At 50.9% G+C, this 24059-nt stretch overlaps 2 protein-coding genes across 2 annotated transcripts in view; one reads left to right on the top strand and one right to left on the bottom strand.

Moving 5' to 3' along the window:
- Positions 1-24059, top strand: part of ZCCHC17 (zinc finger CCHC-type containing 17) — a 168444-nt gene that overhangs the window by 68463 nt on the left and 75922 nt on the right. The gene's annotated exons all lie outside the window — the stretch shown is intronic.
- On the bottom strand, positions 707-7984 carry FABP3 (fatty acid binding protein 3). The gene is made up of 4 exons (XM_005544157.4): positions 7850-7984; positions 4356-4528; positions 2373-2474; positions 707-978 (listed from the first exon to the last, which is right to left on the bottom strand). Exons 1-4 carry the CDS (start codon positions 7920-7922, stop codon positions 925-927), a joined length of 402 nt encoding a protein of 133 aa, XP_005544214.1. The 5' UTR covers positions 7923-7984; the 3' UTR covers positions 707-924.

The raw sequence follows: 24059 nt of genomic DNA, 5'->3' as shown, positions 1-24059 counted from the left end.
TTCCTATAATCCTTCTTCCTGGGTAACTTACAGACTTAAAGTCACTGAGCCTGCATTAGCTGACAAAAACATTTAATATGTTACCTTAGACCTTGGAGAGATGCCCAGCAGAGGTACAGAGCCAAAGGCACTAGCAGATCACAGCCTTCTTGGGAGATCACTTATAAGCCCTCCCTTTTGTAATGATCAGATGCCCTCTTCCCTCAGAGTTGATTAGAGAAGCAGTAAGAATTTGTAGTCATGAGTACTAGCCTGGTGCAGAGGTCAGCATTCCTCTTGGCCAGTGGTCATTTTCTCCCACCACCATGGTACAAGCCTGGGTTCTGTGCCCTGAAACTGAATTCTGGAAAGGGAGAGACTACAGCGTTTCACAGAGAACAGCCAGACCCAGGAGCTTTCAGTGTAGGATGGGCCTGAAGTGACAGTTCAGTAGCCAAACCTGGGGAAGCCCCATCACTGACTGAACTAGGTCATTTGACCATGTTGAGGGGGGGCAGTGTAAAGGCAAAGTGTAGGTACAGCTGTTTTATTATTGAATGTGTAAGGTGATCAGCTGATTAACAGGCTCCAAGATTGTCCATTTCAGTCTCCCATCCAGTGCTTCTTCCTGAGTAACCTTCAGGCAGTTATTTCTGCCCACTCTCTGACACACAGGATAAACCAAGACTCTCAGAGTTACGTTACCAAAGGCAAAAAGGCAACCAGGTGGTCTTGGCTCTGCTTTATTGACCTCAGAGCACCCTGTGAGTGCAGTTAAAAAAAAAAAACACACACATACACAATGGGAACTGGATCCCGGCCAGTGGCACCTGACCTCAGAAGAATTCGTGGATTTGTACAAAATGCAGAGGAAGAAATGAGGCAATGTGGTGCTGAGTCGAGGGGTAGCCGATTGGCAGAGTAGTCAGCAACAGTGCAGTCGGGTCATGCCTCTTTCTCATAAGTGCGAGTGCAAACTGCAGTGCCGTGGGTGAGTGTCTGGAAGGAAAGACAGAGTGAGATGGGGGGTGGAGCCAGGAAGGCCATTGCCAGCATTCTACCCTCCCTTCCTGCTGATAATTGTCACTTGAGTACCTACTATGTGCCGGTTGTACGTGTGTGTGTGTGTGTGTGTGTGTAAATTTTTTTTCTGATAATGTACAGCAAATCCTTAAGACAGGCATTGTAATTGTTATTTTAGAGACTTGGAAAAAACGAGCCTTTAGAGAGGAAGTAATTTGGTCAAGATCCTGAGTGTTTCTCCTTCCCTTATACCATTTGGCTTCCTTCATCCTTAGTGTCTAAGATGGTGCCTGGCTTGTAGTCGACAAATAGGAAAAATATCCAGAGACTCAGGAAAGGACCGTATTTGGCTACCAACTCCATTCCTTCCCTAACTTAGAGTAGTGCCAGGGCCAGAGCCCTGTACCTCCCACTGTCCAGTCTGGCATCATAGAGCCAGACCCATGGCCTCACCATAGTTCAGTTGCCCCCTGAGAATTTGGTCCTGCATATCACATCCCCACCAAAACTAGGCACCTCATTCCAAACTTCAAGGGGACCCCTGTCCCACGTGAGTGCAAGAATGCAGTTAAGAGGTTATGCTGACCCAAGAAGGTGTGCAGTGAAGATGCCTAGGTGAAAAACCTGAGGCCCTGCAGTTAGGCAGAATCTACAGTTGGCTGTTCTCCCTGGGTCTGGGGGGAATTCAGTCAAGGCTTGAACAGATCTGCCAGCCTGGCTGTGGTACTTCCTACCCAGGCAGTAGTGAAGTAGTTGCAGTAGGCCAGACATAGAAAGCATGAAAATGGGGTAGGACTAGAATGGGGAAGAAAGGACTGTACTGTCATTCAGTTTCCCCACCAGTCACGAGCCTGTCCCTGCAAGTGACAATGCAGTCCTAGGGAGGAGAGGAAAGGGAATGCTGAGATAGGCAATGGGAGCCCCTCCTAGAGGGCCTGGGATCAGGTTTGGCCCTGTTTTCTACTTCTTCCTGAGGCGAGTCAAGGTAGAAACACAGGAAGAGCAAACAAAGGACATGGAGCACGTGCTGTGTTCCTCAATCAGTGATGCTTTGTGCTGTGCATACACTGTCTCTTACAGGCTTCCAGCAGCCCTACAAGGTTGGTATTATACCCATTTTACAGTTGCACTTGGAGAAGGTGATTTGCCCACAGTCATGTAGCCTATAAGGTAAGATTTGAGTCCCAGCCAGTGTGAGTCCAAAACCACTACACAGAAAATTCCCACCTTATACCACCCTGACCCTGCAACCACTCTCTTGTCCCAGCTTCTATGGCTCTCAGGGGAGGACTTGGCTTTTTAGAACAGGCTTGGCTGAAAGAGCAGTAGTAATAACCAATCAGATATGGCTCCAAAGTTGCCCATCTTACCAGTATGAGTTTTCCATCAATTAGCTCCCGCACAAGTGTCGTCTCTTGCCCATCCCATTTCTGCAGGTGAATGAGTTTCCCTCCATCCAGTGTCACAATGGACTGCGGAAAGAGAGTATAGGCCTGAGCTGTGATCTTAGTCAGGATTGATTGGCAGGGTGGGGTCTGGACACTGGGGCCCCAGAGGACACAGCCTTTGACCCAAACTAGTGATGGTGTGAGGATGAGAGCTCAGGCAATCCACCTCCCAGCTAACCCCGCAGGACATCTAGTTCACCTCCAGCCTCTGCTCCACTACTGCCTTGCTAGGGAAGAGGCCTTCAGATACTAGGCAAGGAGGGAGAGGCAGGCAGTATGGTGGAGCCAGAGAGCCTGGCTCTGAGAGGCACCACAAGCCTTCAAGAAAGACAGTTATCTGTACTCTAGGTGACGCCCGCAGCCTAGTCCCCTCAGATACAGGTGGGATTTACTAGTCTACCCCTGGGAAAGACTGACTGAGGAGGAGGAATAGTCCTGAGAATCTTTTTCCAGCCTTGTGGTTAGTCTACATAATGTCTAAAAGACCCTTAGCAATAGGAAGTATTGGATAATTAGACTTCCTGGCCTGTATTCCTACACCTTTTCTTGGTCCATATCATGTAATCTCTTTAGCTGACAAGAGGGCAGCAACCACAGAGTCCTGTGACTGGATGCCCTTGAAGTGTTCCTTAGCTCTGGGTGCTGCCATACATACATCAGCTGGTTCTCATTTGGCAGCTCTTCCAGGTCTCTCTTTCCTAGGAGTTTGGGGGCCACAAGGCCAGGCTAAGGGATCCTGATGAGCAAGGTGGTTCAGTAGGAGAATCTGAGAAGGTTCTGTGTATTGTTTGGGTGATAAGGAGTATGGGGCCTGTCTCTTAGTGTGCTCTTTTTTATCCTTACCTTACTCCTTGTTCTCATTCCCCTAGGTTTTTTTTTGTTTTTTTTTTTTTTTGCCTACTCAGAGTAGATATTTTTGCCCTAGGCATTCCAGAGGGCTATTGTGTTTAATTGGGGTTCTTGCCCCTTGAGAAAGTAGGCAAGTCCAAGGAGGCAGGGGCATGTGGTGGGGCAGCCACCTTTATCCCAAGTAGACTGCCATCTTTGGGCACCATCCCCAGCTGTGCTTTCTGGGGACAGCTATGAGGAAGAGGAAATAGCTGACGGGGCTGAATGATAGTGTCATGATAGAACACTGCTATAGGGACACCCTATAGAGATCAAAGCCCCTAAGTTCTCTCACTCCCGTGCCTGGCCTGGAAGGCTGAGGCAAGCTGCCAAGACAGTCACTGCAGGGTGACAGAACCCTGGGAGAGGGGGCTAAGGTTTGGTGGAAAGACACTGCAAACACATTCATGACAAGGTGAATGCCCTATCATGGAACATAGCTCTTCCTGCCTGTCCGCTGGCAACATCGGAAATAGTTTGTCAGGGTCATTGGCCATGTCTGAGAATTAGAAGTTGAAGTGGCATCTGAGTAGGTGGCTTCTTGTTCCTGGCTGCCTTTTTTGCTGCTGGAGGCTACAATGACCTCACTCAGTGGAGGGCCCTGACTTCTGGGCATCATTCCTAAAGCACTTCAGGTCACAGCCATGGCCACATAACTCCGCCATCTATGGAAGGGGAAAGAAACCTAGAGCTACTGCATACCTTGCACAGGGTCACCCAGCTGGAGCTGGAGTAGATACTGAGGTCAGAAGAACATCCTGGCTCTGTGCTGCCCATTCTGAGGCAGACAATAGATGAATCCCAAGAAGGGAGGGAAGAAAACAAGAGGACAGAACTGACATGTATTTAGCAGCAGTGGCATTCTAGCACTACACAGGCTTTATGAACCTTGTTTCATTTAAATTCCCCATGATAGTCTGCCCCTCAGGGTGCAATACCAGGGAGCCAAGACTACCAGCCTATTCTCTTTTAGAGTCTCAGCACTCTTCATTCCCAACCCCTGTTTCCGTGACTTACCTTGACCTTCCTGTCATCTGCTGTTGTCTCATCAAACTCCACCCCCAGCTTGAAGTTGATCTCTGTGTTCTTGAAGGTGCTGTGTGTTTTTAGGGTGAGAATGTCCCCATTCTTTTCGATGATCGTGGTAGGCTTGGTCATGTTGGCCACCTGCCTGGTAGCAAAACCCACTCCTGAGGGTAGGGGGAAGATTGGGAGTATATGAGCTCGGGTAGAGAAGCAGTGTACAAGAAACTCAATGCATAACTCTCAGGCCTGGGTATGGGGAAGTGGAGGACTGTATCTTTCAAAGCCTTTGCATGGGAATTTTAAAATTCAGTCTTGCCCTTTGTTCTGTTTGGTGAACACAGATTACTGATCCCATTAGACAGATGAGATACTTAAGGAACAGCGGTGCCATAGCAAGTCAGTGGGAGAGCTGGGATTAGAATAAGTTACTATTGGGCTGAGCGTGGTGGCTCACGCCTGTAATCACAACACTTTGGGAAGCCAAGGCAGGTGAATCACATGAGGCCAGGAGTTCAAGACCAGTCTGGCCAATATGGTGAAACCCTGTCTCCACTGAAAATGCAAAAAATTAGCCAGATGTGGTGGTATGTGCCTGTAATTCCAGCTACTCAGGAGGTTGAGGCTGAGAACTGCGTGAACCTAGGAGGTGGAGGTTGCAGTGAGTCGAGATTGTGCCACTGCACTCCAGCCTGGCCGACAGAGTGAGACTCCATCTCAAAAAAAAAAAAAAGTACTATGAACTTTTTGTGTAGTAAGAACTGTACATGTTATCTCATTTAGTTCTTCCTGTTCCTCTGAAGACTATTTCCACGTTACAGATGCAAAAAGAGAGGTAAAGCCCAGGGTCACAAATCTGATATTGAAGCCCAGAATTGTCTGACTCCAGAGCTTGCTTAAGTGCTCAGCTATACTACCTCCCAAGGCTAGAGCATAAGGCTGAGGAAAGAAGAGAAACGTAGACTTTCCCTTCCAAAGCCTTAGGCATAAGAGTTTTCCAACTTTGGAAGTTTTTATCCTGAAACTAAGAAGTGTTAGTGCTCTTGTCCCTTATATATGGCAACCCATCATTTTCAAAGCCTGTTATCTATGATCTAGGAGTTAGGTACAAAGGAAGTATTTGTACTATTGTACAGATTGAGGAGGAGCCTAAAGCGGTAGCAACAATGAGTTAGACTCAAACCCGTCTCCTGACTCCCTGTCTAAGGCTCTACGGAGACTCTCTTCCTGACCCAAGCATGGCTTCCCTGGGTACTGGGCAAAGTCCTAAGTGCCCTGCAAACAAGTAAAGAACAAAGAACTAATCATGACTGCCCCCTCTCCCCACAGCAGTTTACACTGAGCTGTCCTCCAAGGCAGAGGTGAGGCAGGAGGCAGCCCAGTGTAGTGAAGTGGTGTGTGTAAAGTCTCCAAATGTACCTGGCTACATAGTGCTTGCTGGAAGCTAGGTACTCTGCACATGCCCTACATGGGTTTTACTTAATGCTTGTAACAGCCCAGAAGCGTAGATTATCCCCAATTTACAATGAAGAGAGTGAAGTGTCTTGTCTAAATTCAAACAGAATAAACTGACATAGATTTGAATCTAGGCTCCAAAACTGTTGACTATTTTCACTGGGCGACTCTGCCCAGCACATACTCAGTCCAGGCCACCAGTTGTGCCTGTGGTCACTGGTACTAGACGGGACCTCTTTGCCCCTTGAGAGCCCTAGGTCTATAGCAGGAGGGGCAGGGGCTGCCTCTGCCATTATGCTATCAGCCCACCTTTGTTTGGCCAATGAGGAACTTGGCCTTGCCCCTTGGTATCAGGATGAGTCAGGCCAATCACGCTCCCCTGCATAGAGCAGGACCTTGTCACAGCACTGGGAGCTCTGTTCACTTAGGACCTACCCAGAGGTATGGAGTGTTTGAAAAGGAAACCACTGCGGTATGAGTGAGGGTCTGAACCAAGAGAAACTAAGAATATTGAGCTGACAGAATTTAGGAGACTCAGGGAGATCTGGGTTCTACTTAGAAATGAAGCCAGCACTATTTACTGAGAGCTGAGGAGGGTATTTTCCCAGGCTTTCCATTCCTACGATAAGAATGCAGGCTGCCTTAACAGAAGCTTCTGAAAGGTAACAGGACTTCAGGGAGACCAGCCTGCCTACCCAACTTAGGGCAGAATAAGAGAACAAGAATGGTAAAGTTGTTGCAGCTCAGTTCAAGGACTCAGCTCTGGCCCAGCTTTAGAAGGAGGAACTAAATCTGGTCATTCCAACTTCCCAGTAGCTGCTGGGCTGTGTTCGTGGGGGTTGGGGGGTGGTCCTCTAAGAATGACTGCCTACCTGGAATTACTGGGCATAGCGCCCAGGATAGGGTAGGGGCTGTTGAGAGCTTTGACCTCTCCATCTAAGCCCAAAGCAGTAGAAGAAGGGCTGAGGTCAATAATTAGCTAAGCAGTTCCTACTTTTCCCACTCCCAGGGCCTGTAGGGTAGTGGGAAGAGCTCTGAGTTACAGATCTAGAAACCTTAGGTTTTCATATTGGCTCTGCTGTGGAATTGTTATACATTTCTACTCTCCTGGTTTCAGTTTCCCTGCTGAACTAGATAGTATGGGAATCTCCAAATTCCTCACCTGTAAGATTCTTTAAATCCTTATTCTTCTCCATCCCAACACCACAGCAGTTTTCCACATCCTCCTAAACCAGTGACCCTCCCTCCCAGGTCTTGACCTTGCTCTGGGACCCTCTACTGCACATCAGAAGTCCAACGGCTTTCTCTGCCTACCCCTTGCACAGGTGGGTGAGCTTTGGGTTGCAGGAAAGGCCCAGCTGGTGATGGGCCTCTTGCCCCACCCTACCCCAAGGCTCGCAGACAGTGATTAAGGCCTGGTTACATAGACTGCAGGGCAAGGTCAGACTGGCTGGTGAGAAAAGAGGGCATTCTCCTACAACAATTCTTTCCCCAAATCCAACATGGAGAGATGGGGATTGCTGCTTACTGCAGGTTCCTGTCTTATGTCCTTCTCATATCTGATTCACTGATCCACGGTTTTTTCCCCACTAATCTTTTTCCTCCTAGGTATTTCCTACTTGTTTAAGGTCATAGTACACGCCCTAGCTGCCCCATTCCCTTTCTGGGTTCAGTCTCCTCCAATTTCTAAACTACCCATGCCCGTGTTCTTTTTCTCCCCTGGCTAGACTCCCCTTCCTGTGATCAGTGTTCTTTTTCCAAACCGTCCTCCTTCCTCCAATTCATATATCCCTCTTCCTAGAAAGAGCCTCCCACACAGCTGCCTCCTTCCTCCACCTCCCTACCGTGGTCTCTAACCAGATTTGGACCACCAAAGCCCCCTCCCTACAGGCCCTATCTGCCCTAGCCCAGGCTGCCATCTCCGCGCTCCCGTATTCCCCAGTCTTAACCAGGAGGGATGCAGCAGGAGTGCTGCATGGGGCTAGGCATGCTACCAGCCCAAGCCAGCATCCTGAGCCCCGCGGCTTGCTCACCGATTGACTTCATGTAGTCATCGAAATTCTTGCTGTCCACTAGCTTCCAGGTGCCCAGGAAAGCGTCCACCATAGTGATGCTGGGCTAGGCTGAGAAAAGCTACAAGAGAGCAGGCGTGCAAGGGCTCCGACGGCGGCTCCCTGGCCGGGCTGCCGCTTTAAATAGCCCTCGCATCACATGAGGAGACGTGGCCCACGCCCCCAGCTCCCGAAATAGGAAGCCCCAGGCTAGGGCTCACCCAGGAGGGGCTGGTCCGCCCATCCCCCAACCCACTGAGGTGGGTGGGGACCAGCCAGTGGCGCCCTGCTTGCCTGCGTCAGCGCCAGTGCCTGGCCCCCGAGTCCCTACCCTAGTCTGGCAGGACCTTCTCCCTTTCCTGGCCTCTAGGCACTCTGGAATCTGAGAAGGCAGCAGCCGGCACCAGCCCGAGAGCTAGGGCGCATGGCATGGATATCTTCCGTCCCCCAGTCCCTCTTTGAGCTTGGGTTCAGAGCAGAGATGAGACTAGAAAAGGAAAACGCCCTTGGGCTGGTGCCCATGCCGAGAAAAACTCTGGTTGACTTCTGGCACAGGCATCTCTCCTCGTTTTACAAGTGAGGAGCCCGAGGCTGAGAGGGGAACTGACATGGTCTCAAGAAATAGGAGGGGGTGAATGGGGCTCAGATTGCAAGCTTGGTCTAGCAGGCTTCAGAGCTCGCGCTCTCCCTTCACTCTCACTGCCCGGTGGCGGAGACAATCAGCAGGGGCTCGGTCTGCGGCTGAGCTGACCTTGTCCTCCGCCTGTTTTGAGCAAAAGCCTGACCCTTCGCGCCCCGCCCGCCTCACACGTGCTTGCCCCTCCCTGCGGAATGTCTCCTACTAGCCCTCCTCCCTCCCCACCCTACCCCACACCACCATCCAACTCCCCACCCGCCCCTGCAAGTGCTCCGGGCTTTTCCGGTTTCTTCTCACAGCTCCGAGCTTTAGCTCAGGTCGTTCCCAGTTCCCCTCCTTCAGAAATTCTGCCAATTCGGTCAGCTCTTCAGGGCCCACGGCTGCCTTCCCCACCTGCCGCCCTTTCTTTGACCTGTGCACACTAGCAAGCCGCCTGCACTTTTGGGTAATTTGCTGCCTCCTTTTGAGAGCCTGCTGTGCGTGGTTTGTCACTGTATAGTTTACTAAGCACTTTCAGTAAAAATAAGACCCGCCTTGTATTGCTCTTTATTGCATGCTGAGGGCTTTAGGTGTATTATTTCATTGAACTTTTAATTTTATTATTATTTTTTAGAAACAAGGTCTCTCGCTGTGTCCCCTAGGCTGGAGTGCTGTGACGCCATCATAGGTCACTGCAGCCTCAAACTCCTGGGCTCAAGGGATCCTCCCACCTTAGCCTCCCCAGTAGCTGGGACTATAGGCACACGCCACCACACCTGGCCTCATTGAACTTTTAAAGCAAAATCCATGATGTAGGTGTTACTGTGTTATTTTCTCTTTTTAAAAAGATGAACATGTTGAATCTCTGAGGAGCTCACTCATTAATTCAGCAGTTAATAAAGCATCTACTTTGTGTCAGGCCCTGCTTTGGAGAGAGACAACAGGGAACAAGACACACACCTCTGGGCAGCCAGACACAAAACTAGTGTGGTGGTTCTAAAGGGAATCCTGTCCTGTCCTGACCTGGGGGCCCAATGTAGGCCTCTCGGAGGAAGTGAGGAATAAATGAGTTTCTGAGGGATGGCAGGAGGCTCTGCACATCAAGGAGTAGTGCCGAACTGAATTTCAGCCAGCAGCAGCCTGTCCAGGGTGGGCCTGCAGAAGCCAACACAGGAGCCCTAAGCCTGCCACGTGCGTATAGTATGGCAGGCCCTTCTTCCTGGGACTCTGTTTCTCCATGTGCAAACCCTGCCTCCCTTCCCTGGACTGTTCTGGGAACAAGGCCAGGGAGGAAGAGCCCTCTCCCCACCCTAAGATCTTGATTCCTTTGGACAGTCCGGTTGCCAGAAGACTCAGAGGCTTATTTCTGCCAAAGCTATAGGGACAGGCCTCAGGGCTGGGCATGGAACCTTGGTGATCTCACTGTTGGAACAGGTGCCAGGAGAGAAGGAGGGGGAAAAGATGATTTCTGACTCAAGGTCACAGCCTTCACACACAGGGCCTCCTCTCAAGGACTGTGTGGCCAGGAACCAGAACTGTCTCTTTACGTGGCCCATATAATGCAATGATGGAGAGCTGGGGCTGGGCTAATGACTGCTGGCAGATCTGCGTTCTGATCTGAAATTTGTTGGGTACTAGCTGTGTGGCCTTGGGCAATTCACTTAAGCCACTCTGAGTCTCCAATTCTTTTTTTTCTTTCTTTCTTTTTTTTATTTTAAGAAGGATTCTCATCGCCCAGGCTTAAGTGCAATGACCTGTTTTGGCTCACTGCAATCTCCACCTCCTGGGTTCAAGTAATTCTCCTGCCTCAGCCTGCCGAGTAGCTGGGATTACAGGCAACTGCCACCACCCCGGATAATATTTGTATTTTTAGTAGAGACGGGGTTTCACCACGTTGGCCAGGCTGGTCTTAAACTCCTGACCTCAGGTGATCTGCCTGCCTCGGCCTCCTAAAGTTCTGGAATTACAGGTGTGCCCTACCACGCCGGCTTCAGTTTCATCTTTAAAATGAAGGATTTTTTGGCCGGGCGCGGTGGCTCAAGCCTGTAATCCCAGCACTTTGGGAGGCCGAGACGGGCGGATCACGAGGTCAGGAGATCGAGACCATCCTGGCTAACACAGTGAAACCCCGTCTCTACTAAAAATACAAAAACTTAGCCGGGCGAGGTGGCGGGCGCCTGTAGTCCCAGCTACTCCGGAGGCTGAGGCAGGAGAATGGCGTAAACCCGGGAGGCGGAGCTTGCAGTGAGCTGAGATCCCGCCACTGCAATCCAGCCTGGGTGACAGAGCAAGACTACGTCTCAAAAACAAAAAAAAAACAAAAAAAAAAAGAAGGATTTTTTTTGGAGATGGAGTCTTGCACTCTGTTGCCCAGGCTGGAGTGCAATGGCATTATCTCAGCTCGCTGCAACCTCTGCCTCCCGGGTTCAAGTGATTCTTCTGCCTCAGCCTCCCAAGTAGCTGGGACTACAGGCGCGGGCCACCACGCCTGGCTAATTTTTGTATTTTTAGTAAAGATGGGGTTTCACCATATTGACCAGGCTGGCCTTGAACTCCTGACCTCAAGTGATCCGCCTGCCTCGGCCTCCCAAAGTGCTGGGATTACAGGCATGAGCCACTGCGCCCGGCCTATTTATTTATTTGGAGAGAGTCTCACTCTGTCACTCAGGCTGGAGTGCAATGGCATGATCTCAGCTCATGGCAGCCTTGACCTCCCAGACTCAAGGGATCCTCCCACCTCAGCCTCCTGAGTAGTTAGGACTACAGGCACATGGCTCCACACCTGGCTAATTTTTTGTGTGTTTTTTTGGTAGAGACAGGGTTTTGCCATGTTGCCCAGGCTGGTCTTGGACTCCTGGCCTCAAGCAATCTGCTTGCCTTGGCTTCCAAAGTGCTGAGACTACAGGTGTGAGCCATGACACCTGGCCCAAGATAATACATTTAAATGCTGAACATGGTTGACTTACTAAAGTTCACTGCTGCTGCTCCTCTTGCTGCTATTCTTATTGTCTCCAGGGATGGTGCAGACACCTAAGACCTAGTCTGAGCTCTGCCACTACCTGCTGAGTTACTTACCCAAGGCAGATTGCTTTGCTTCTTTAATCCTCAGTTTTCTTATTTCTGGGACAGGATTGGAAACTGCTGCAACTGTGAAAAAGGGGCTATAGACGTTTTTCAGGATGGGTTGGGGTGGGAGGCACTGCCCGAAAATCCATTTGCTCCCTCTCTTGGGCCTGTCCAAATTGAGCAGCATGGGGCTTTGAGGAGCTCTACCAGACAAGCCTCAGACCAACTACCCTCACTACCCTTCCCCCACCTCACCTCCGTGCTCAGACCTGGGTCACCCAAGTTAACCCATAAGCCACACCCCATCTCCTTTCCTCCTGGTTTACATCCTTCTCCCTTCTAAGTATGTACAGTTCTCTCCTCATCCCTCTGAGTTACCTGCATCCTCTTCCTCTGTTATGCTGACTACATTTGGGGGAGAATGTGAGCCTTGTCCCTTTTTGTGCTCCTCTGTCTTGCCCTCAGCAGATTCAGATGTGGATATAACATCTGGCAGGCAGCAAGACCAGTGCCTGCCAAAAGCAGCATCTCCCCAGCCCTCATCCTATAGTGAGGTCACTGTTCTATGTTTCCACGGCAACCACAGGCTGGGAAGATGGAGAAGAGGAGAGATGAGTAACCAGAAGCCAGCCAATGAGATGAGCTGCAGCACCGGATGATCCATGGGGCCATGGGGAGCGGGCACAAGGGAGGCCTGCTCAGCATGTTCAGCTGTTTCCTGGACCCTCCTGCCATCTGGATGCCTCCACTAGAGAATGTGCTACTGGCACCAGGAAAGAGCTAGAGGCTGAAGAAGCTGAGCTAGAAGCTTTGCTGACCCAAGCACATGGCCCTCCTTTTTTGCCTCTTCAGGGTCTAAGTCTATGGATGCTGACTACCCCCGCCCCATCCCACCCCTAGTATCTGCAACTGGGAACTTTTCCCATTTGCTGGTAATGATGGTAGGGCTCTTTCTGCCTCTGCCTGCCATGGGACCAGCAAGTCTTAGACATCCCTTCTTTTTATGCCCTTGGTCCATGTGTCTTTGTTTACCAGAAAGGGGTCCCAATCCAGACCCCAAGAGAGAGTTCTTGCATCTCACACAAGAAAGAATTTGGGGCAAATCCACAGAATAAAGTAAAAGCAAGTTTATTAGAGAAGCAAAGAAATGTCTGTTTAGTAAACATTATTAACCTGTTCCCTTAACTGTAAACATTTTGTGACTAAGAATGTTTCACCATGTGGGAATGCATCCCAACCAGGTCTCAGCTTCATTTTACCCAGCCTCTATTCAAGATGGAGTCACTCTGGTTAGAATGCCTCTGACATAGGCCAAACATGGTGGCTCACGCCTGTAATCCCAGCACTTTGGGAGGCCGAGGTGGGTGGATCACGAGGTCAGGAGATTGAGACCATCCTGGCTAACATGGTGAAACCCCGTCTCTCCTTAAAAAAAAAAAATACAAAAATTAGCCGGGTGTGGTGGTGGGCGCCTGTAGTTCCAGCTACTCGGGAGGCTGAGGCAGGAGAATGGTGTGAACCCAGGAGGCGGAGCTTTCAGTGAGCCGAGATAGCGCCACTGCACTCCATCCTGGGCAGCAGAGCAAGACTCCATCTCAAAAAAAAAAAAAAAAGGAAGAATGCCTCTGACATCTTCAGATTCAATGTCTTTGGAAGGAGCCCTGATTCTAAATTCCAGGGGCTGCACTTACTAGCTAGAGACCTAGAACAAGCTCCCTTTCCCCCTTCTGAGTCTCGTTTTCTCCCAAATAGAGGAAGGCCATCAACTTCTCAGCGTTGTCAGGAGGATTAAAAGAGATAACAAATGGAAAGCTTACCATGCACTAATATTGAAGGAATGGTAACTCCTTTCTCCTTTCCTTCTTCCAGTTCTTTTCCCTAGGATATATGAGTAAGCCAAGGCCCTTTGAGACCCTGAATCAGTAGGATAGGATTCAAGTATATGGCCAACTCCTCCTCATTGAGGTCACAGAGTGGCCTTCAGATCTTGGACATGAGTTTCCTCATATTACCCTTTCTCGCTCTTTAAATATTCATTCATTCTACCAATCTTAATTGAGCACCTCCTATGGCCAGGCACTGTGCTGGGCTCAGTGGGGATCCAGGGTGAACAGGAGAGCGCCCTGCTCTCACTTAGCTCACAGTGCAGGAGGGCTGGAGCCACAGTGGGTGGAGTGGAGTGTTCTTTCTGCCACTAGGAAATCTGCTTCCTTGTTCCCCAAGAGTTCTAGATACTGTGGGCTGGAGAGAACAAATGATGGCAGAGGTTTACTCAACACCAATTTGCTTCTAAGAAACTGCTGCCTGTGGCAGAATGCTCTCTGAAATGAGAACAATGACCCTTCCTGCCCTGGGGGAGAGGGGGGTACCTCAGTGGGGAGGGGCAATCTGTCTTCTCAGAAACCAGCCTCTCCCTGTTGCTGACAGAAGGAAGACGAGACTCTATAGCTGGTCTCATCTATTTCCTTGGTCTAATTTGTTACTGAATCCTTTTTAAGAAAAGTTCCTGGCGGAGACTAAGGTATAGTATATTGACACGATGGGGCGCATTCAGGGTGCTATGGCTGTAGACAGGTACAGTATATTGAATGAATGAACAAATGAGTGAGTGAAGGAGAGAATCTACCCCTCTAGCTTTAGCGGCTCTGGAGTGAGACTTGGGTTCCAATCTTGCCATATGTATACAACAGCTGTGTGACCTTGGGCAAGTCGTGATCTCACTGGGTCTCAGTTTCTGAATCTGCAAAGAGCATTATCACTATCCTTACCTAGCCAGCCTCCCAAGGACTCTGTGAAGCTAGGGAAAGACAAATTGAGGAATGCAGCACAAAGGATGTTTCTCCAACTCCTGGCCTCAAGTGATCCTCCTGCCTCAGCCTCTCCAGTAGCTGGGACAGGTGTACCTGGTTTATGTTTTCTCTCTTCCAGCCTCCTTCCTTGGCTGCCTGTGGTCCTTGGCACCAGACCCACTTTCTTTGACATGATGCCATAGCCAAAACCCATAGCCAAAACCCACAGCCTCACAGCCCACATACTCTAGCCCCTACCTGGCTCTCCCAGCTTTCCACACACACTGCAGCCACTCTGACCTTTTTGTACATTGAGGGGGCACCATGTTTCTCTCTTTATGTTTGCCAACAGTGCTCTTCCTCACCCCTACAGTCTTTTCATTAACTCCTTTTTTCTTTTTCAAAAAATCTTTTTAAAATAATTTTTTTTTTTTTAGACAGTCTCGCTCTGTCACCCAGGCTGGAGTTCTATGGTGCAATCTCAGCTCATTGCAACCTGTGCCTCCCAGGTTCAAGCGATGCTCATGCCTCAGTCCCCTGAGTAGCTGGGATTACAGGCACCTGCCACCACACCCAGCTAATTTTTGTATTTTTAGTAGAGATGGGGTTTCACCATGTTAACCAGTGTGGTCTCCAACTCCTGACCTCAAGTGATCCACCTGCCTCAGCCTCCCAAAGTGCTAGGTTTACAGGCATGAACCACCATGCCCGGTCAACTCCTACTCATTTTTCAGCTTTCAGCGTAACTATCCTGCTTCTGGGTAGCCCCATCTTCCCTGACCTTTCCTATCCTGCTTTGATGTTTGTTTCAGAGTCTGTCTTTGCGATTACACCGGAGGCCCTTAGAGGGCTGAGACCCAGTCTGTGTTGCTCCCTGCTGTGCACAGGACCTGGTACGTATTTGTGGAGTGGACAAACAGTCTCTCCGGAGAAAAGAAAGTCACTTGTTCTTGCAGTGTTCTCTGTTTTGAAATTCTGACACCATCACCATCTCCTTCTCTACTACTCTCAACTTTCCTCCTGCCAAAGTATCCTGTTTTGTGTCCTCTTTCTCACTCCATCCCTGAGGGCTAGTAGCCTGGGACATTTCCTGTGTGTGGTGGGGCCCCAAGTACTCCCAAGTGAGAATTGCGCTTTGGAAAGCATGAGTGTAGTCTGGATCTCAACAGCAGCTTTTTTGCAGGCACAGGGCTAGGGCTATTCCCAGAGAGTCATTAAACCAGGCCCCATACCTGGGGCTGATCCTGGCTCCCTCCTCAAACTTCAGTTTCCTTTTCTCTCAAATGAAAAAAGGTTGCCTCTGCAAAAATCTAAATAGTCTCTAATATTGGATTAGGTAAAGTATAATTAGAAAGGTAAACCTTAGGTTTATAAAATGGCACCTCACATCACCATGAGGTCTCAAGCATGCTTATGTGCCATGTGGCCTGGCCTCCATCTCCTCTTTTGGCACCAAACAGATGGACCAGTAGTCATGCCTCATAGTGCATTATATTCAGGAACAGCTTACCCAAGATTGTGGAAGGATTCAAGCAGCTCCCAGAGGCCTGACGAGCCTGGCTGGTGTGGACAGATGACCACTGTTGTCCCTGGGTGAGGAGAGCTGGCAAGCCATGGCAGAGTGGCTGGCAGAGAGTGTTATCTTGGCCTCAGGAGTCTGAGGCCAGATGTGTTCCAGGAAGCAAGTACAAAGCCAATACTGTCAGCCTGGCGTGGGCTGAGATCTTGGGAGTTGTCCGGGTTGGTTGATGGGGCAGCAACCCAGGACTCTGTAGTAAACAAAGACACCGGACAGGAAAAGGAAGGAGCCCATTTGCAGGAAGGACTGGGTGGGCTGGGGGTGACCAGGACTGGAGCCCAGGGTGAAAGATTTCTCCTTGTAAAGGTTGGCAATGGGAGGACCATGAGGTTAGAGGGATAGGATCAGAGTCAGGAAGAGATAAAGTCAGATGGAGAAGGCTGTCCTTCTTAGCATGGGATCACCCTGTGCAGGAGTAAACATAGTCCAGGTCACGCCTGTAATCCTAGCACTTTGGGAGGCCAAGGGGGGCAGATCAGTTGAGGTCAGGAGTTCAAGACCAGTCTGGCTAACATGGTGAAACCCTGACTCTACTAAAAATACAAAAAAATTAGCCAGGCGTGGTGGCGGGCACCTGTAATCCCAGCTACTCGGGAGGCTGAGGCAGGAGAATCACTTGAATCCGAGAGGCGGAGGTTGCAGTGAGCCAAGATCATGACACTATACTCCAGCCTAGGCGACAGAGCAAGACTCTGTCTCAAAAAAAAAAAAAAAAAAAAAAGCCCAGACAGCACCAGGAATCATAGGCTGGTATAGGTCTGGCTACCAATTCTTCTCCCACCACTGGTGAGCCAGTTTATGATCTGTTAGAGGAAATGGGGAGGAGGTTTAAAGACCACCAAGGAAAATTGGGAGACATGACACCTGAGTGAACTTGGGCAAGTCAGTCTCTCTGTGCCTGTTTCCTCCTCTGTGTGATAAGGATAGTAATGTCTAACCTTTCAAGAGAATAAACGAGATTGTGGGTATAGAGAAGCTTTGTGTGCTATGAGCGTGGTGCAGAAAATTGTGGCTAACATTGGTGCATCACTCCCTGAGCACTGCACCGGACTTAGCAGCTTTTTGTCTTTCAACTCGCGTCACCCTGACAATAAAACCTAGTGAGGCAGGTACTATTCTCATCCCTGATGTACAGGTGACAGCCAGGATTTGGACTCAGGTAGACTGGCTCTAGAGCTCATGGCTTAACCATTATTCTACACTGGCTCTCCCTGTGACAGTGTTCACCCTGCCTTCTCTGTGACCTTGGGCCAGTCTCTTTTCTTCAGTGTTCCCAACTCTATGTTACGAGGTTGGGCCAGATGATCTATTTAATCCCTCAAGCTTTGGCAGTTGCTGGTTCAGGAAAGGAACTTCCAAGTAGGGGAGAGGGTGAGGTGGGACCAGAGCAGAGAGAGGATAAACTTTTCCAGTGTCTCTGCCTTTTCATCAGTGAGTAGGCTGGCAGGCTCCCCTTTGCCCTATAAGTGGGGCCAAGGGAGCAGGTGATGCTCAGCCCCAGCCTGGAATATTCACTGGTCCCTGAGGATCACTGAGGTCTGACCACCAGGTCCGCCTGCCAATAGTCAGGCAAGGCCCATCTCCTCCTCCTAACAGACTCCAGAGGACTCTTCTTCAGTCTTCAGTCTGTACCCGCCCATTCTGGGCCCCTGTCCCCTCACCCAGGATCAGTTTATCTGGGCACCAGGCCTGATCTGGGGCCCGGGGATGGGACTATTTATAGATGTCCTCTGTCTCCTTGGCCTGGGTCTCTAGCCAGATTGGGTCATTCACACACATTTTCTCTCTCTGTCAGTCACTCATTGAACTTGACTGTCACTAGTCTGATGCCTGGCCTCATGGTGAGTACGGAGGATAACCGACAGATGACCTAGACTTGGTCCCCGCCCATGGGAGAGATGGACTTTTCTACAGACTGTGACAATACAGAAAGGCTATTACTATCACATGGGGCTGTCTCTATACCATGGAATACCAGAGGAGGGAGCCCCCCACTCTGCCAGGAAAGTCAGGAAAGGCTTCATACAGGAGGCACTCTTTGGACTGGGTCTTGAAGGATAGGCACATAGGCGTCCACCACATGTGGGGAGGGGAATTGGGAAGGCAGAGGAGAAGGATTTGTTGAGAGAGGATGAGATTTTCCTGATGATTGCCCTGGGGTGACGGCAGAAGATAAAAATAGCAAGTGATGAGAATGGAAAGATAATGTAGGTCACACAGGAGAAGATCTTGCTCATCATCCAGGAGTCTGGCCTTCCTTCGGAAAGCAGTTGAGAGTAATGGAGGGTTTCGGGCAGGGGACCTTCATGATCTGATTTGTATTATGGGAAGAGTTCCCTGTCTGCTGTGTGGAGGCTGCATGGAAGATTTCGGTTAGGAGGCTGTGGCAGCTATCCAGACTGCACGGTCCAGCAGGGCTCACCCATGCCCACACTGCAACTAGAGAGAGGGGGAAAGGGAAGAGGACACACTCCTAATTAAAGGCATGGCCTGGCCACTGCACACATCTCTTCTCTCTCGGCTACATCTAGATGCAAGTGAGACTAGGAAATACAGTGATTATTCTGGACTGCTTTTTACTCTAGAAAAGGGAGAGAGTAGATATCAGGGTACTGGAGGTCTCTGATACAGTGGTTAAAAGTTTCTGAGCCAGGCGTGGTGACTCACACCTGTAATCCCAGCAATTTGGGAGGCCGAGGCAGGTGGATCACTTGAGATTAGGAGTTCGAGACCAGCCTGGCCAACGTGGTGAAACCCCGTCTCTACTAAAAATACAAAAATTAGCTGGGCATGGTGGTGCATGCCTGTAATCCCAGCTACTTGAGAGGCTAAGGCAGGAGAATCACTTGAACCCAGAGGGCAGAGGCTATACAGTGAGCTAAGATCGCACCACTGCACTCCAGTCTGGGTGACAGAGCAAGACTCTGTCTCAAAAAAAAAAAAAAAAAAAAAAAAGTCTCTGAAATCAGATTTCTGAGTTTAAGTCCTGCCTTAACCACTTACCATCTGTTCAGGCAGATTACTCGCCCTCTCTCGTGCCTCAGTTGCCTCCTCTGAGGGTACAGTGAGCTAACACACAGCAAGTGCTTACATAGATCCTGGCACATAGTGAGGCCCAGAGCTGGTTTCTGTTTCTAAGAGAAGTGGGGGCTCTGGGAACAGGTGTTGCCTGACTCCCCAGGAATCACTAAGGTATCCACAGTGGGGCAGATGTCTGGCTAGGGCATCCAGGACTATGAGCTGTGCCCTTTAGCCCAATTCTCTCAATCCCCATGGCTAGCTGAGGCAGAGAATGCTGGGAGCAGGGTATGGGGGTCCTGGGAAAAGAAAGGAAGGTGGATTTTAGAGATAATTCAAGGATAGATGGCCCAAGAAATGATGTCTCTGGATCTAGGGGCTTCAGATGCAGCCCAGCCTGGAGCCCCTTTCCCTCACAGGACAACAGATCTCCCAGGGCCATGGTGGGGCAGGGAAGGGGAGGTGGGGTGGCTAGTCAAGGTCACTTGGAAGAGAAGGGAAGGGGAGATTGGGTGACTAGTCAAGGTCGCCTTGACTAGTGACTCCAGACTTGGCTGCTGTGTGATCTCAGGCCTCCAACCACCACTGACCTTCTCTGGACTTTGATCTTTCCATCTGGAGGCTGGGATTACTTCTCCTTGCCTTCCTGCAAAGTGAGTGTGAAGATTAGATGTCAGTCATAGAATCAGGTTGCTCCCTGCAGGGCTGAGTGCCTTGGAGGGATGTGTCAGTAACAGATGACAGTGCACCCCTTCCCCAGAAGGAGAAGCACTGCAGCTCAGTCCAGCTGAGCCATGACTGACTGTTCTGCCTTCTTCCTCATTTGAGCTATGCTCTTTTCCCCAGGCTACTGGTTGTAAAACAGGGTGGGATAAGAGAGTAATGTGGGAGGTAAAGGACGGGTGGAAGGAAACAAGAGGGAGGAGGATAGCGACATCAGGAGAAAGGCAGAATGGTAAGATTGAGGGCTCATGGCTAAGGAAAATGAAAACTTAGAGTGAAAGGGGAGGTGTCTAGAATTAGCTTTGTGGGAACCCACTCTCCCCATATTCAGGCGCAGATGGGGAGCTTGCTGAGGGTAGGTGCTGTGCCTTATTCATCTCTCTGTCCTCTTCTCAGGGCAGACCACAGTGTAAGCCTCCACCGAAAACAGGTCTGCTGTCAGTTTGTTGTCTGAACCCCAGACTTGGTCCCCCACTGAGCCTTCATGAAGCCTCCCCACCCAGGCCCTGCTTACAGGAGGATCTGAAAGGCAGCCTTGAGAAGAAGGAGGGGCAGCTGGGAGACAGGAGTGTGGGTCCCATTAGGGCTCCCTCAGTGCCTTGCTGTGCTACCTGGGACAAACCACTTATCCTCTAAAACTCTTTCCCCATCTGAGTAAAATGAGTTCATGGCTGTGGTTTGAGGGCTATTTTTACTCCATTAAACCCTATCTTCAAACAAATTCTTAGGCCAGGTGTGGTGGCTGATGGCTGTATTTCCAACACTTTGGAAGGCTGAGGTGGGAGGATCGCTTGAGCCCAGGAGTTTGAGACCCACCTGGGCAACAAAGTGAGACCCTCATCTCTACAAAAAAAAAGTTAAGTAATTAGCTGGGCATGGTGGCACGTGCCTGTAGTTGTAGCTACTTGGGAGGCTGAGTGGGAGGATCACTTGAGCCCAGGTCGAGGTTGCAGTGAACCATGATCATGCCACTGCACTCCAGCCTGGGCAGCAGAGTGAGACTCTGTCTCAAAAAACCACAAATTCTGGCCGGGCACAGTGGCTCATATCTGTAATCCCAGCACTTTGGGAGGCCGAGGCGGACAGATCATGAGGTCAGGAGACTGAGACCATCCTAGCTAACACAGTGAAACCCCGTCTCTACTAAAAAAATACAAAAAAATTAGCCGGACATGGTGGCAGGCGCCTGTAGTCCCAGCTATTCGGGAGGCTGAGGCAGGAGAATGGTGTGAACCGGGGAGGCGGAGCTTGCAGTGAGCCGAGATCGTGCCACTGCGCTTCAGCCTGGGCGACAAAGCGAGATTCCATCTCAAAAAAAAAAAAAAAACAAACCCAAATTCTTAGGTGGAAGTCCAGGAAATAAAAGGGATCTTCACTGGTGGAAGCCAGGAAGGGTGCTGGAACCCACTTATATGGTCCTGGAGGGTCTGGGGAGGCCAATTTAAAGAATGGAAGCCCTGCTCTCTGGGCCTCAAGCAGGTTTGGCTATCCCTCCCTTGCCTGCTGTCCCGTCCCCACTACCTCCGCATGTCCTTTCTGCAGCCTGGGTGGGAATGGGTGTCCAGTCAACTTGCAAAGAGCAAGCAGTGCCCCTCTTGAGGTTTTCTTTCAATCCCTGGGAAATAGCACCACTCACCCCAGCCCCACCCCACACAGACACAGTGGTCTCGCCCTGGATCCCTTGGGATGGGGGAGGGGCCCAGAGAGAGCCCTCAGATTCCAGAGCCTCTGGATGCTTAGCAGGGATTGAGGTCTTTAGTAGGGGGTTGGGAAAAGAAGAAATGCGTTTCTGGGGAGCCACGAGATTGGAGCCAGGAGGCTCCTGGCTAAATGATCTAGAGTAGCCACTGCATCTCTCTGGATCTCAGTTTCTCCATTCGGATCTCAGTCTCTCCATCAGTACAGTGAGGGATGAATGCCCTTTCTCATTTGTGACTAGTAGAATGATAGGAGTGGGCATAGGGGCAGAGATTGTGTTGTGGGTGCTGAGTTTCCCAAGAGACAGCATCTTGCTTATAGTTCAGAGCCAGTGATGGTGGCCGCAGCAGCCAAGCCTTGGAGGGAGGGTTGGTAGGAAGATTGGTTGAACCTGGGCCCTGCCACTAAGTTACTGCGTGTGGTCCCCTCCTGGGGCCACATTTTCTCCATCTGTCTAATGGGACTAAATGCTCCCAGACCCAGGAGTCAGTGACTGCACCTGGCATCAGAGACTGGGGCAGAGGCCTGCAGCTGGCCCAGGGTGAGGGTCACAGTCCTGTTGTGCAGAGCCAGGAGTGGTTGTCAAAGATGGTGTAGAAAACCAAAAGTCAGGTGGGAGTGCTGAAGGAACCTCCAACTTTTTTGGTTTATAGATGGGGAAATAGTTGTCCAGGGTCCCAGAATGGGTTGGGGACACAGACGGGATGAAAACTGGGACTGCTGACCATCTATTCCAGCTTCTCCTCACAGGAAGCTCTAATAGAAGGTACAGGGAGTAGCTTTGTCTGGGGAGCAGGGAGATGGCCCTTCCACATCCCTGCAAGGTGTGGAAACAGATAACACAATGGGAGCTTAGCCAGCTTGTATTCCCTTTCCTTTTTTCTCTCTGCTTATCTTGCGCTCTGCTCAGGATTTGTTAATCTCAGAAGTCTCCAGTTAACCATTCCATCTTTTCCACACAGGATAGGGGTGCAGTCGGACAGGAGCAGCAGATAAGGGGGTTGGAATTCCGCAGTAACAAAGAGGTCCAGCAGTAGGGGCATGAGATTAGGTTAGGGTGTGCAGGGAGGAACTGAGCACAGAGCTTTCCCCTGTGTCTGGAGCGGCGGGGGTGAGGTAAGGTTTCTCTAATGATTTCGGGAACCCCTTCAGAGACCATGGTTTTCTGGTTCCCAAGTCCAGAAGAGACATCTCAGACATGCACACACCCAGGCACATCCACACAGATGACCTCTCCCACACCCCCAGACACATCCACACAGACGACCTCACCCACACCCCCAGACACATCCACACAGACGACCTCACCCACACCCCCAGACACATCCACACAGACGACCTCACCCACACCCCCAGACACATCCACACAGACGACCTCACCCACACCCCCAGACACATCCACACAGACGACCTCTCCCACACCCCCAGACACATCCACACAGACGACCTCACCCACACCCCCAGACACATCCACACAGACGACCTCACCATCTACCCCCACCAGACACATCCACACAGACGACCTCACCTACACCCCCAGACACATCCACACAGACGACCTCACCATCCACCCCCCCAGACACATCCACACAGACGACCTCACCCACACCCCCAGACACATCCACACAGACGACCTCACCCACACCCCCAGACACATCCACACAGACGACCTCACCCACACCCCCCCAGACACATCCACACAGACGACCTCACCATCCACCCCCCCAGACACATCCACACAGATGACCTCTCCCACACCCCCAGACACATCCACACAGACGACCTCACCCACACCCCCAGACACATCCACACAGACGACCTCACCCACACCCCCCCAGACACATCCACACAGACGACCTCACCCACAGCCCCAGACACATCCACACAGACGACCTCACCCACACCCCCCCAGACACATCCACACAGACGACCTCACCATCCACACCCCCAGACACATCCACACAGACGACCTCACCATCCACCCCCCCAGACACATCCGCACAGACGACCTCACCATCCACACCCCCAGACACATCCACACAGACGACCTCACCATCCACACCCCCAGACACATCCACACAGACGACCTCACCATCCACAGCCCCAGACACATCCACACAGACGACCTCACCCACACCCCCAGACACATCCACACAGACGACCTCACCCACAGCCCCAGACACATCCACACAGACGACCTCACCATCCACACCCCCAGACACATCCACACAGACGACCTCACCATCCACACCCCCAGACACATCTACACAGACGACCTCACCCACACCCCCAGACACATCCACACAGACGACCTCACCATCCACCCCCCCAGACACATCCACACAGACGACCTCACCCACACCCCCAGACACATCCACACAGACGACCTCACCCACACCCCCAGACACATCCACACAGACGACCTCACCATCCACCCGCCCAGACACATCCACACAGACGACCTCACCATCTACCCCCCCCAGACACATCCACACAGACGACCTCACCATCTACCCCCCCCAGACACATCCACACAGACGACCTCACCTACACCCCCAGACACATCCACACAGACGACCTCACCATCCACCCCCCCAGACACATCCACACAGACGACCTCACCCACACCCCCAGACACATCCACACAGACGACCTCACCCATACCCCCAGACACATCCACACAGACGACCTCACCCACACCCC

Source organism: Macaca fascicularis, chromosome 1, assembly GCF_037993035.2.
Source record: "Macaca fascicularis isolate 582-1 chromosome 1, T2T-MFA8v1.1".
Classification (NCBI taxonomy): Eukaryota; Metazoa; Chordata; class Mammalia; order Primates; family Cercopithecidae; genus Macaca; species Macaca fascicularis.
The sequence above is the reverse complement of the archived record's forward strand: the minus strand, read 5'-3'. Positions and strand labels throughout refer to the sequence as shown.